Source organism: Podarcis melisellensis (assembly GCF_964234715.1).
Source record: "Podarcis melisellensis genome assembly, chromosome: 2".
In the NCBI taxonomy this organism is placed as follows: Eukaryota; Metazoa; Chordata; class Lepidosauria; order Squamata; family Lacertidae; genus Podarcis; species Podarcis melisellensis.
In genome coordinates, this window is record NC_138529.1 from 6806783 (window position 1) to 6819653 (window position 12871).

A 12871-nucleotide genomic window follows, 5' to 3' on the forward strand; every position below is an offset into this window, starting at 1 on the left:
CTGTCTTTGGAGCAAAAGGAGGGGAAAGTTGGGTTGGTGGAATTACTAAGAGGTGGCTCCATAAAGAGGAATGAGTTGATAGCTGGAACTGTAGGGTTGTGTCTGTTGCCTGAGACAGATCATGTGGAGCTTGTACATGTATTTGTGGGCAGGCAGGAGGAGAATTTGTGAGCTCCCCCTTGGTGGATGTCACAAGCACTGTCCAATAGGCGCCACCTTCCCTGTCCCAAAGGCCCTGCCCTATCCTTGATGCTTGGAAGTGGGGGTTGCTGTTATCCAAAAAATGGGGCAAGGGTTTATTTTTAAACAGCAGCCATTGTCCCACTGCCACAAAGATGCATTTTTGCTGGGGCAACGTTGTCTGACCACCTCAGCCACCTCCACATGGCTCTGCCCACCTCTGTGCCAGGAGAGACCCCATAGTTTGGCATAAACAAGCAGCTTGGTTTGGCCAGGACTTCAGCTTGCTGGTGGTATGAGCAAAGCCAGGCTCTCTAGTTTTGGTGGTCATCGTCTTGACCCAATGGTAGGGAACTGGATCTAAGCTTGCAGGCCAAGCTTGACAGGTGGGTGGGGTGGACCACCCTGACAAGCACCTGATAGCAAGTGGCCCAATTCAGCCCTCATGGTTTGGAGTCAATCCTTGCAGGCAAAGTCACTGCCATCGGCTTATCCCTGGCACTCTTGCAAAGCCCTGTCTCCACTGCTTGGCCTTGCAGGCCACAAATGAGGGCATGTGGGCTGGAGTTTCTCCACTACTGCATGGGCCAGGTGTGGTGAAGGTGACCAAAGACTGGGAAGACTTCCATCTCTTCCCTTGAAACTTCTCCAATGGCTTTTCCCAGTTGCTGCCTGCAGCCTCGTCACACTTCTAGTCCCTTCATTCAACACTCTTGACCCCAACTATCTCCCTTCTCATCTCCCCTTCTTGCACTTCTTAACCCATGTAAAGCCATCTGTCATTGCCTCTCCCAGTCCTGTCTCTGTGGCTTTCAGCCATGCTGTTCCCTGTTCCCGCCTTAGTTCCTGAAGACACACCTTCGAGGCTTTCCCCTGATATTCAGCTTAGTCCACTTTTGTATTCCCTGGAGTCCTATTGCTACCTCCTCCAATTTTACTACCCACCTACTTAACCTTTCTGTTCAATTGCCCATCGAACCTCCCATGAGAGTTGGGAGATTCTCCTTCATTGGAGGTTTTAAAGCAGAGGTTGGATGGCCATCTATCATGTATGATCTAGTTGAGATTCCTGCATTGCAGGGGGTTGGACTAGATGACCCTTGGGGTCCCTTCCAACTCAGCAGTTCTATGATTCCATGATTCGAGCCTCTTGCTCTCCAGCTTCGTGGGCAGAGACCAAACCACTTACATGTTGAACGGTGTTTTCTTCTTCCTCTTGTGCATATTAATGGCAGTTGTAGGTGTGGCTCAGAGGGAGCGGGAGAGGGGGGGCTCCACCAGATGAGTGACAAAAGTTTTGTGCTAGGCGGATCCACATTACGCGAGCTACGCTGCAGTACCTGAATGAGGACTACGAAGTGGAGCCAGGGCACGGGGGCGAGCGCAATGCCTACCTTAAGGAGCACAACATCGACACCTTCTTCATCGTGGGCTGCAGCCAGAAACGAGTGAGTCCTGGAGGGGCTGGGGACTGGGGAAGAATATCACAGTCATTTGCTCTTGTGCAGGGCTCACGAAAGGCTTTCCCACCGTGGCTCTTGGGCAGGTGCCCCCGTTTTCTCTCTCTTTTTAAAGGGAAGTCTCTAGCCCTCCTAGAAAAAGGTCATGGAGCAAAATGTGAATATACCTTCTGAGGTATATTTTTCCTGGTACTGAGATAGGTTCCCTGTTGCTTTTAGACTGCAAATGTTTGTGTGTGTAAGTAGAACCGATACTGTGTGAGCCCTCAGAATCACAGCAGGACATACCTCCCTTCCATTAGTAAGTCTGAGGTGGTCAGGGCTGGTAGTCTCTAAATTTGTGTTATGCCACATTCTCCACGGCAGCCATTGTGTGTTATGCAGTACCACCCCAGTGGCAGCAATTTTGTGACTGGCGCTCCCAGCACACTCTCAAAATGTGTCCCGTGGCCCAAAAAAGTTGCCTCCCCCCCTTCTCTAGGGTGTGGAGGGTTAGAAGACCTACCTGCCAGCCAGCAGGGTGCTGCTTATGCCCTGTAGGTGTGGTTCACGGGGAAGGTGAGCTTTGTGGTATCCAAAGCTGGAGCAGTGGAAGCTGCAACTCTGGCCGGCCAAGATGAGCAGCCTTATTCCAGGGGAGGGTATTGGAAAGGGCCTTCCCCCCCTCCCCATAGCCCCCTTCCCCCCCCCCCAGCTTCTTTGTTTGCACCTCCATGGCCTTGTTTTTCTCTCTGACAGAAAGAGGAGAAGGCCATCTTAGCCAAGCTGCAGAGGGCTCAGGCCAACTCTACCGAAGGACTGGTGCCTCGCTGGGTACCTGAGCGCTCCTTCCCCCGGACGAAGGACTCCAAGGCCTTCCGACAGATGGTGAGTGCCAGCGAGGGACAGAGAGAGGGCTTGCTTTGGGCGCACATCCAGCCAAGAGGGTGGGAGCAAAAAGGCAACTGGGCTTTGATCACGTTACACACCTGCTTGCAGGTCCTGGGTGGGTAATGGTCTGTTGTGTATATTTTACACTATTTATTATCCTTAATAAAATCCTAAATATTGAAGGGATGCGGGTGGCGCTGTGGGTTAAACCACAGAGCCTAGGACTTGCTGATCAGAAGGTCGGCGGTTTGAATCCCCGCGACGGGGTGAGCTCCCGTTGCTCGGTCCCTGCTCCTGCCAATCTAGCAGTTTGAAAGCACATCAAAGTGCAAGTAGATAAATAGGTACCACTCCAGTGGGAAGGTAAATGGCGTTTCCGTGTGCTGCTCTGGTTCGCCAGAAGCGGCTTAGTCATGCTGGCCACATGACCCCGGAAGCTGTATGCTGGCTCCCTCAGCCAATAAAGCAAGATGAGCACCGCAACCCCAAAGTCAGCCACGACTGGACCTAATGGTCAGGGGTCCCTTTACCTTTATTATCCTTAGAGAAAGAGGTGGAAGCCCCCATAAGGGCCTGCTCTCATGAATGTTTGAGCACAGGGGGTTGTAGCCACCTTAAGAGTAGACCTGTTACTCTTCATGGACCTAAGTTAAACCATGTCTTAATTTCAATGGGTCTGCTGTGAGCCAGGCTAGCATTGGCTACAACCCATAGTGACCATGGCAAAAGCCTTGCCTGTGTGGGCTTTTCTGACTGTGTGGCAAGCTGGTCACATGGCAGCATGTGCAGGATCTGGTCTCTTCGCTTCTTATTATTGGCGCAGATGAAGCTGATGTCTCTTATTGAGTCCAGTATTAATCTACTTTGCCCAGATTGATTGGCAAAAGGACTTTGGGTGGGGGTCTTTCCAAGGGCCGCTTATGTGAGCTCCTTTTACCAGAGCGGCTGGGGAATGAGCATGGCGAAATCTACGCATCCAGAGCCTGTCTCCGCTGCCATTTGGGCTGCTTCACACAGGCTCTTGAATGCCAGTCCAAATGGGAAAAGCCTTAAAACATCCTCAGAGTGCTTGAGAAGGGAGCCACCGATAACTTCCCTCTTTGGTGGCCTGGGTGGCGCAGTGAAGAAATCCGTCTTGCTTGAGTCTGCAACTGGCGGTGGAGCAAAGGAGAAAGTATGTGGAATTAAGGGAGAGGATTTCTCTGAGGCTTCTGTGCATTAAGGCTGTTTATAGGTCAGAGCAGCACCTTGACTTGTGCCAAGGAGACAATAGTGAGCCTTGTGTTGGCCCAGAATGAGGGGGGATGGGGATAGGGTGGGAGTAGCTGTTTAAGGCCATAGGCCATAACCATAAAGTTGCTTCCAGTGCAGTTGGATTACCAGCCATAAAACCGAACGTGTCACATGCCAGAGTTACAGTTTTACCCCACTTACAGCAAATTGCATCCATGAGAACCAGGCTGTTACTGATCCTAGCAGCTGAGAAAGCAAATAATGTCCCCACCCTTTATGTGATGTACAGATAATATATTTGATGCACAACAAGCAGGCTGCTTTTCTCTTTTCCTTGTGGCATGAGCCAGTTGGAGGCTTTGGGCTGAATCTGCTCATGTAATTTTTCTAAGATCAAGAGGATGGCATGTGTGTGTGTGTGTGTGTGTATCTACATATATATATATATATATAATGTGGAAGGTCCTCCTCTACCTCCCTCCCAGCTCAACATGAACCTACCCATGTTACAAGAACTTCCTTGGAGACACTGTTCTTCATGAACCCTTTTGCCATTTGAAGTAAATTGAGGGCAGAATTACTTGGGGTACGACCTCCTTGGTGGTGGAATCCAAACTCTGGAAGTCCCTCCCAAGGGATATTCACACTTTCCCTGATCTCTGTTAATTTTTGCTGCTGTTATTGATTTAGGCTGTGCCATCCCAGGCTGCCCTCAAAGTTGGAAGAGAATCTCCCACCTTCTGCTAGCTTTTGGTCATTGTTTATTGCTACTAACTTGATTGATTGATTAGTTCTTGATTATTATTATTTTTTAAAAAAATTAAGCCCCCTCTTGAATTATATTTATTTGGGTTGTTGTTGTTAACCACTGTGTTAAGGGGTGATATGATAGCCATGTTCAAATATATAAAAGGATGTCACATAGAGGAGGGAGAAAGGTTGTTTTCTGCTGCTCCAGAGAAGCGGACACGGAGCAATGGGTCCAAACTACAAGAAAGAAGATTCCACCTAAACATTAGGAAGAACTTCCTGACAGTAAGAGCCGCTCGACAGTGGAATTTGCTGCCAAGGAGTGTGGTGGAGTCTCCTTCTTTGGAGGTCTTTAAGCAGAGGCTTGACAACTATATGTCAGGAGGGCTCTGATGGTGTTTCCTGCTTGGCAGGGGGTTGGACTCGATGGCCCTTGTGGTCTCTTCCAACTATGATTCTAAGATGCTTTGGCTCAAAAAGGCAGGATATAAATTTTCTAATAAATAAAAGCCTAGATCCATATGGAGATATTGAGTAGCACCACTTTTTAATTTTGGAGAGGAACTGGCTTTTGAAATGAGATGTCAGCACACCAGATGTCCAAGAGTCTGCTTGGGTGTTGCAGCAGATGCGAAGAAGCATAGGGAATCTCCTCCATGTGTGTTTTTGAATATGTGTGTGGAATGAAGCCTGCTGTCTTTCTGTCTAGGAACACCCTCCATGAGGTCAGCAGAAGGGTAGATAAGTAGACTACACCACCAGCACAGATCCAGCTATTTACCCTGTCAACCTTTTGGAGGCTAGTTGACCAATGTTAAAAGAAAATCTATTGATACCATGCAGATAGGGAAGATCTGATGAGTTGTGTCAGCACATCATATTTCCCCTTGAGATAATCATCCTGAGAGACAAGCTAATTGGACAAATGAGGTGTCAAATATCCAACAAACAAGAGAACAAAAATACTTTTAGCCTTCTTTTTTGGAAAAAAAAAGTTATGGAAGGAATTGGGGTTAAAGTAGGACAGCATTGGTAGAGCACATATGCTGCATGCAGATGGTTCCTGGCATCAGTCCCTGGCGTCTCCAGTTAAACAGATCAAGTAGAAAAACCTCTATACCAGTGTGGTGTAGTGGTTAAGAGCAGTGGACTCGTAATCTGGTGAACCGGGTTCGATTCCCCGCTCCTCCACATGCAGCTGCTGGGTGACCTTGGGCCAGTCACACTTCTCTGAAGTCTCTCAGCCTCACTCACCTCACAGAGTGTTTGTCGTGGGGGAGGAAGGGAAAGGAGATTGTTAGCTGCTTTGAGACTCCTTAGGGTAGTGATAAAGCGGGATATCAAACCCAAACTCCAACTCCTCCTGTTCTTCTTCTTCTTCTTCTTCTTCTTCTTCTTCTTCTTCTTCTATCTGCCCGAGACCTTGGAAAGAGACTAGAGTTGATAGTGCCAGGCTAGGTGTATAAAGGGACTGAAGGGCAAGTATGGAGTAGCAGTTAAGAGTGTTGGACTAGGGACTGAGAGACCAGGGTTCAAAACCCCACTCAGCCAGGAAGTTCATGGGGTGACCTTGGCTCAGTCACCTTCTCTCAGCCTAACCTATCTCACATGGTTGTTGTGAGGATACAGTGGGATAGGGGGAGAACTGTGCTCACAACCGAGAACTCCTCAGAGCATAGGAAGGATAGAAATGCCAGAAAGTAAATTGACTTTCTTGGTTCCTGAATACCTGGGGCCCAGCTCTCTCGGGGGGGGGGGGGGCACAACAAGGGGCTGAGGGAAGGAAACTCTTTCATGCTTCCGATGAACTGTGTAAGCAGGCAGGAATTGGGTACCATGCCCATGTCACCCCAACCCACCCACCCTGGCTCCATGTTGGCTGAAACAGGACGATATCCAAAATGTCTGGAGACCCAGATGTGGAGCAGAGCTAAAAAGTGCAGCGTTCTACAATTGGAGAATCACAATTGACCGTTTTATCTGAAAACTGAACGGGTGGAGGCATAGTGTGGATTCTTAAAAGTCTGGCCTCAGGTGAAGAAATGTCTAGTTACAATGCGGAATTTGAAGGCGTTGGGACTACATGGCTTTGCCAAATAAATCTGAAGCATTTGGGTTTCTTAGGCTGTTTAAGAAATACAACAGCTATCAGGACAGAAGGTGCTTGCTTCAGGAACTAGGAGGATTATTTTGAAGCATTAGGGCTGAGGGACACATTCACATGTGAAAGAGCATTTATTACAGCCCTCTGGATTGTTTTACCACAGAAGGCAGGAGCAGAGTTGTGGGGAGTTTGTTCCTTCATGTGGAAAACAAGTAGAATAGTTCTTCTCCATATTCTGTGTGTAAAGGGTTTTTGAACTGGTGGCTTTTGTGGGGAGCGGGAGATTGTCTAGATTCTCTTTTTATGGCTTGTTGGGTGGGTGGGTGTGTTGCTAGCAGCCATTCTGAGCTGGTGGATTTTGCCTGGGGCAGTTTCAGTGCAGGTTGTTTCCAATCAGTCACTCACCCGAGCGAGAGGTGAGGTGAGCAGCTAACTAGGAAGAATTTCGTGCCTGAATCACTCTGGACTATCTTGCTTGGGTGGCAAGAATGAGAGTTGCTTGTGTGCTTATTCGGTGGGTAGGGGAACCTCCCAAGGTTTTCTGGGCATTCATGCAGCAAAAGGCTGAGTCCTTTCTGCCCTTAATCCGGTGTTTCCCCAAGTTATCTTCTGATAAGTAGGGCACACCTTTTCCCACCTCCATTTCACCGGAACAGATTTTATTTTGAGAAAATGTGCAAAAGAGGAGGTCTCTTACTTCTCAAAGGAGGTCGCCCCCTAGATTTCTGTGCAAGACCCCGGTGCCAGTGTGCAAACCTGGTTTTGCTACTCAGGCAGAGATGTAACTGTTGCCCTCCTAGTGGGTGAGGAATTCTGCCATGTCTATCTATACATGGAGTGTGTTTACATGCTCCAGTTGCACCCAGCGGAGTGATATAGCAGAATTAATTGCTCCTACTAGAGGCTGCTGTGAAGGGGCAAGGCAAGGTCTATGAGTTTTATTCAGCTAGGTCCTACTCGGTGTAGACCAACTGAAATTAACCAACCTTTGTTAGTCATGGCTGTTAACTTCAGTGGGTCTCCTACTTTGAGTAGGACAAGTATTGTATACCACCCAGTGAAATTGTGCAGAGTAGCAGTGGATGCATTTCCTTTGTTGCCAAGTTTGGTGCGGCTCAAATTACATAAATTGTTGAATTTATTACATGGCACACGGTTTAGGATTTACTGATCTAGCATTGGAAGGAGGTAATTCTTCCCCTCCCTGTTAATCATCCACATCCCCCCCCCCACTGCCCCACCTCCCAGTATATGAAGTTTAGGCTGGGTCTGCCTATGGAGCAGGATGAGGTCTCCAGAGCTGGTACATGTGAGGCTTGCAACAAAATATACAGAGGTACCTCAGGTTAAGTACTTCATTCGTTCCGGAGGTCCGTTCTTAACCTGAAACTGTTCTTAACCTGAAGCACCACTTTAGCTACTGGGGCCTCCCGCTGCTGCCGTGCCGCTGGAGCACAATTTCTGTTCTCATCCTGAAGCAAAGTTCTTAACCTGAAGCACTATTTCTGGGTTAGCGGAGTCTGTAACGTGAAGTGTATGTAACCCGAGGTACCACTGTAGTAGGATTGAGTGTTCCTGTTCAGGATCCCAACCACTTTTGACCTCTTCTGTTCCCACTTCACATTCAACTGGCCAGCATTCTCTGCCCGCTGAACATATTTGGGCTGTTTTGAGGGGGTTTTTTAAAAAAAAAAATTATACTGGCAAACTCTGGGGTTCTTCTGTATGTTTATGTGTGAATGGTGCTATTTTGACTACGCAAGGTGTGGGGTCACTTCTGTATGCCGCCCATGTAATAAAAGAAGCATAGCTGAGAAGAGATCCATTTTAATACCAGCTCCTCACCTACTTTCTCTATGCATGGAGTGCTCTTCTATGGAAAAGCTTTCAAAAACATTTCTTCCCCTCTTGCTTAGAGTCGGTCTGCTCTACTGCCTCCGTTCTGCTGCAGGTGTCGATCACATCTCAAAGAGAGTCTTGGAGGAAGGTCCCCTTCTGGACTCAGTTTCCTTCTCCTGCTATCAGCCACCACAGCCACCAGCTATCTCTCTCTCACCCTTTTCTTCCCACCCGCCAGCACGCCTCACCCTTGGTCTTTCTAGGAGAACTGGAATCTTGCTTCCCCTGAGTCATTCCTACTTCCTTCCTGTGACCTCGGCACAATGCCCTGCTTTTCTAAGTCTCCCTCCTCCCAGCCCTATTTTGCTTCATAAATTGCATGGAGCATTGTTATAGCAACAGTTGTTGCACATTGGGGCAGCTATTGTTCCCAATTTGTGTGTGACAGGGAGGGGGAGATTTCGAAACTATCATAGCTATGACCATTATCTTGATGTGCTGGCTAACTTTAAGACTTTGGAAGCATTTTTTTGTATATAAAAAAATAAGTTACTACATGTTGTTTGCTTTGTGAGATTCTCACAAAAAGCCAAGGTGACAACCTATTTAAATACCGTATTTTTTGCACCATAACACTCACTTTTTTCCCTCCTAGAAAGTAAGGGGAAATGTCTGTGCGTGTTATGGAGGGAATGCCTACAGGTGGCACGCCTACGGATTTTCCTCCTCTAAAAACTACGTGCGTGTTATGGTCGGGTGCATGTTATAGAGCGAAAAATATGGTAGCTGGGATACCTCAGTCGGCAGAGCATAAGAGACTTAATCTCAGGGTTGTGGGTTCAAGTCATGTTGGGCAAAATATTCCTGGTTTTTGCAGGGGGTTAGACTAGATGACCCTTGTTGTCCCTTCCAACTCTACAGTTCTATGAGTCTATGAACTGAGTGAGGCTTTAGCATGAAATCTACCAGCTTCTGCAGAATCCTGAGAGCCTTGGCTTTTATTTTAAACAAAACGAAAGCAAGTTTTTAGCCCCCACAGCTCATGTGTGAATGAGAAAATACAGATGGCTAAGTTTTCGGCTCTCATGGCCAGGGTGTGGCCCACAAGACCCTTTTAGCTGATCACCAATGCTTAAGCAAACTGTGTGACATTTTAATTCTGAGTTTCTGCAGAATGACCTTGGCTGTGCCTCTACACACTTGTTCCACGGCTATGAGGGCCCTTATTGTTAGATGTTGATAACTTTATCACAGAGCCTGACCACATCTGAAGGGATCCGATTGTGCCACAAAATATACTCCCAGCCCACAGACACGTTTCTTGAGAATAGATGGCAGATCCCCCGATACTGAAGCTGCCTTTCCCTGGTTTCAAAACCAAAGAGTGTTGGGTTTTTTTAAGTGAGACTTCATGCATTGCAACAGTTGTTTGTTTTCACTGCACCTTCCTTTTTCTGTGTTGGAAAAATCCCATTTGCCCTGTATAAATAAAACATGGTTGTCTAGGGATTTTGAACACTGTCAGCTCTGCATTGAGGTTGGTTTATTAATGCAATATCTATCCAGACTTCTTAGTCTAAGAAATGATAGGTCATAGAGACTATCTCAATTTCTGGCAATAGAAAACTTCTATGCAGAACTGCTACCCTGATTTCAAAAGTGTAAAGTGTGAATTGAGCTAGATTTTAAGCCAATTTGCATAATTCCAGAGTTTTTAAAAACCCACCACTACCACTTAATGTGCTCTTCTTCATCATATTGTCACAGTTTGCTGGTTGCTAAGGGACAACCCGGGGTCTTGTGTCATTCACTGTGAAGGGTTGCTGTTACTTTGTTGATTGCTCAATTGCAGGTTGTTGCTATGGCACTGGTTGCTCAGTGGGTTTTGTGGTGTGGCATCTGTTGCCATGGCATCCTTTGCATCTTAGGAGGAGCTTCATTAGCATGGGAGGAGGAGCTACTCTGCCAGTGGTGGCAGCCCATTGTCTGACATGGTTTGGTAGTGGCTGATTGGTTGCCACGATACTGGTGGCTGTTGCATGATCTGCCAGTGCCCTTTGCTCCCAGCACCTGTTGTTGTGGTTTAGCTAATTCAATACAGTGGAATGGTTTGTTGGTGATTCTGGTGCCTCAGGAAAGTCTCTGGGCTCAGGCTTTGACTTGTGCTTGGGGCCTAGGAGTGAAGCAGTTTGGGGTCACTTCAGCCCTACATGAATTTCTGAGTTACTTACCTTTTCCTCTAATTATGGTTGGATCACTTCCTGCTCAGTTTAAGCTCTACTTGGCCAAAGGTGTGAGGGCAAAAAACTGTGTTGCGGGCACCAGCAAACACCCTTTCCCCCAATGCCCCACATATCTGCTCCCAGGCTTCTCACATTCAGGTCTGCAAAGAGATTAAAAGTGTATTCAGCTGGATGATGACCAGGAACTCTGCATGTTGGGGATGTCACAAGGCGGGGCCCTTACGAGTTTGACTCAAGTGCCTGAACAGGACTTACGGCTATCCTGTTGAAGAGGAACCTGTTAAGATGGCCTGCTTTCAGAGGCTGCTGGATTCCTGAGGGGCCTTGGGCAGTTTGGGGCTAGTGTTTCTGTCAATGCTTTGCTCCGTGGAACATGGGGGTGACTCAGACAGGTGAAATAATCACTCCCGCTAGAAAGAGTCCGTTTGCTCCTTGGTTTGCTGCACTGGCTAGCATGGTGTTGGCAGTAGCGAATCCAACCAAACGCAGGTAACTGTTCATGATTGCCATTATTGACACAGAGTAGATTCAGTGAAGGAACAACACTTCCCCCTCACCGTTGTAACCTCACAATGCCATCCACTGGAGGGTATGTGACCTTTTCCATCTGAGCCCATATCCAGCTGTTAAAGACTCCCCAGAGGCCAGCTGCGACTTATTTGCTAATAATTTCAAAGGCAGAATTGCTCATATCTCCACTGTGTGGAATGCCTCCTTTACTGCCGTCTCTGTGATCATGTTCAGAACACCACTGAGTCACATTTTGTCGCTGAGGCCTGAGGCCATATGAGGGATGGGGGCAGCTTGCTGCCTGGATGCTCAATCCTTGCCCTTCCTGGCTCATTACATCTGCCTGGGGTAGTTTCATCTGCTGGGTCTAGGGGCTAAAAATGTCTCTTTCTGAGATAAGACTACCTTTTAAAGAAAACCAAGGTATAACCATTTTCCTGCACTGCAGAGGACTAGATAACCCCTGGGGTTCCTTCCAACTTTACAATTCTATGACCATTCTTGATAAAGGGCACTCAAGGATTCCCTCCTCCGCCCCCCAACATTACAAACATTCCATTTTGGGGCAAGGTTCTTGAACTGAAACTCAATCCAGACAGGATGGAGCTACTATGCATGGCTTATCTGACCAAGAAAGAAGTGTGGTTCAGCCTGTTCTGGCTGCGGTTAAGGATTAGATCTGTAGTCTTGGTATGTTATTCGGACTGACGTTATCTTTTGGTGGAGAATCCAGTGGCTTTCTCAGCTTCTGGATCCCTTTTGCCACCTTGGGTGGTACACCAGATGTGATTTCTCCTTGGCCGAGATTCCAAGCTGCAGTTTAGTATGCACTGATAACATCCCATTTTGATTATTGTATTTAGTGTGCTATATGAGGAGCCCCCTTAGAAGCTTCAGGTGGTTTAAAAAACTGAAGATTGCGGCTGGGGATTTGGGGCTTTGATTGTCTCTCACCAGTTTTGAAAACAACTGTGCTGGCTTCCTGTCTGCTTCTAGGCACGATTCAAAGTTCTGGTTTTGACCTTCAGGTCTCTAAATGACTTGGGTGACTTTGGAAGCCCATTTTCAAGTGCTCCCTCCATCTAAGGAGAGGTGGGAGGCGAGCCAAGATGGAACTTTCTCTCTGTTTGCACCCTGCCTTTGAAATGTGTTCCCCAAGAGAGATTTGCCTTGCACTGACTTGGTTTATCGTCTCAGCACCAGGTGAATACCATTCCCTCCCCCCAGGTCTTTTTGCTACTGCTGTGTCCTGATCTTATGTGGTTTTAATAACTGTATGTTATGCTCTGCTGTTTTAATATTTTACGTAGATATTTCTCTATTATTATTATTATTATTATTATTATTATTATTATTATTATTATTATTATTTTATTTTTATCCACCTTTTCTCCAAGGAACTCAAGTTGGTATCGATGGTTCTCCCCCTCCCCATTTTATCCCAGTTTAGGCTGAGAGGTGGTGACTAGCCCAAGGTCCGCCAGTGGGTTTCATGGCTGAGTGGGGATTTGGTCTCCCAGGCACTCTAACCACTATACCACATTAGCAGTATTTTGGTGAAGCAATACTTAGCAGGATTTTAAACAACTCTCCTCCCAACCCACCAGCTGATTGACAGGTGTGTGTGTGTGTGGTTTGGGGGATATGACAACAGAGCCCTAATTGGACCCCCTAATGGACCA

General features: G+C 47.3%; 1 protein-coding gene across 5 annotated transcripts in view; it reads left to right on the plus strand.

The window, feature by feature from the left end:
- ADCY6 (adenylate cyclase 6) overlaps positions 1-12871 on the plus strand; it is a 48276-nt gene that overhangs the window by 16415 nt on the left and 18990 nt on the right. For all 5 annotated transcript variants that reach the window (XM_081900703.1, XM_081900706.1, XM_081900705.1 and 2 more), the window contains 2 exons: positions 1487-1628; positions 2379-2507. In XM_081900703.1, coding sequence (XP_081756829.1) covers positions 1487-1628; positions 2379-2507 — 271 coding nt within the window. The remainder of the gene's footprint in view (positions 1-1486; positions 1629-2378; positions 2508-12871) is intronic.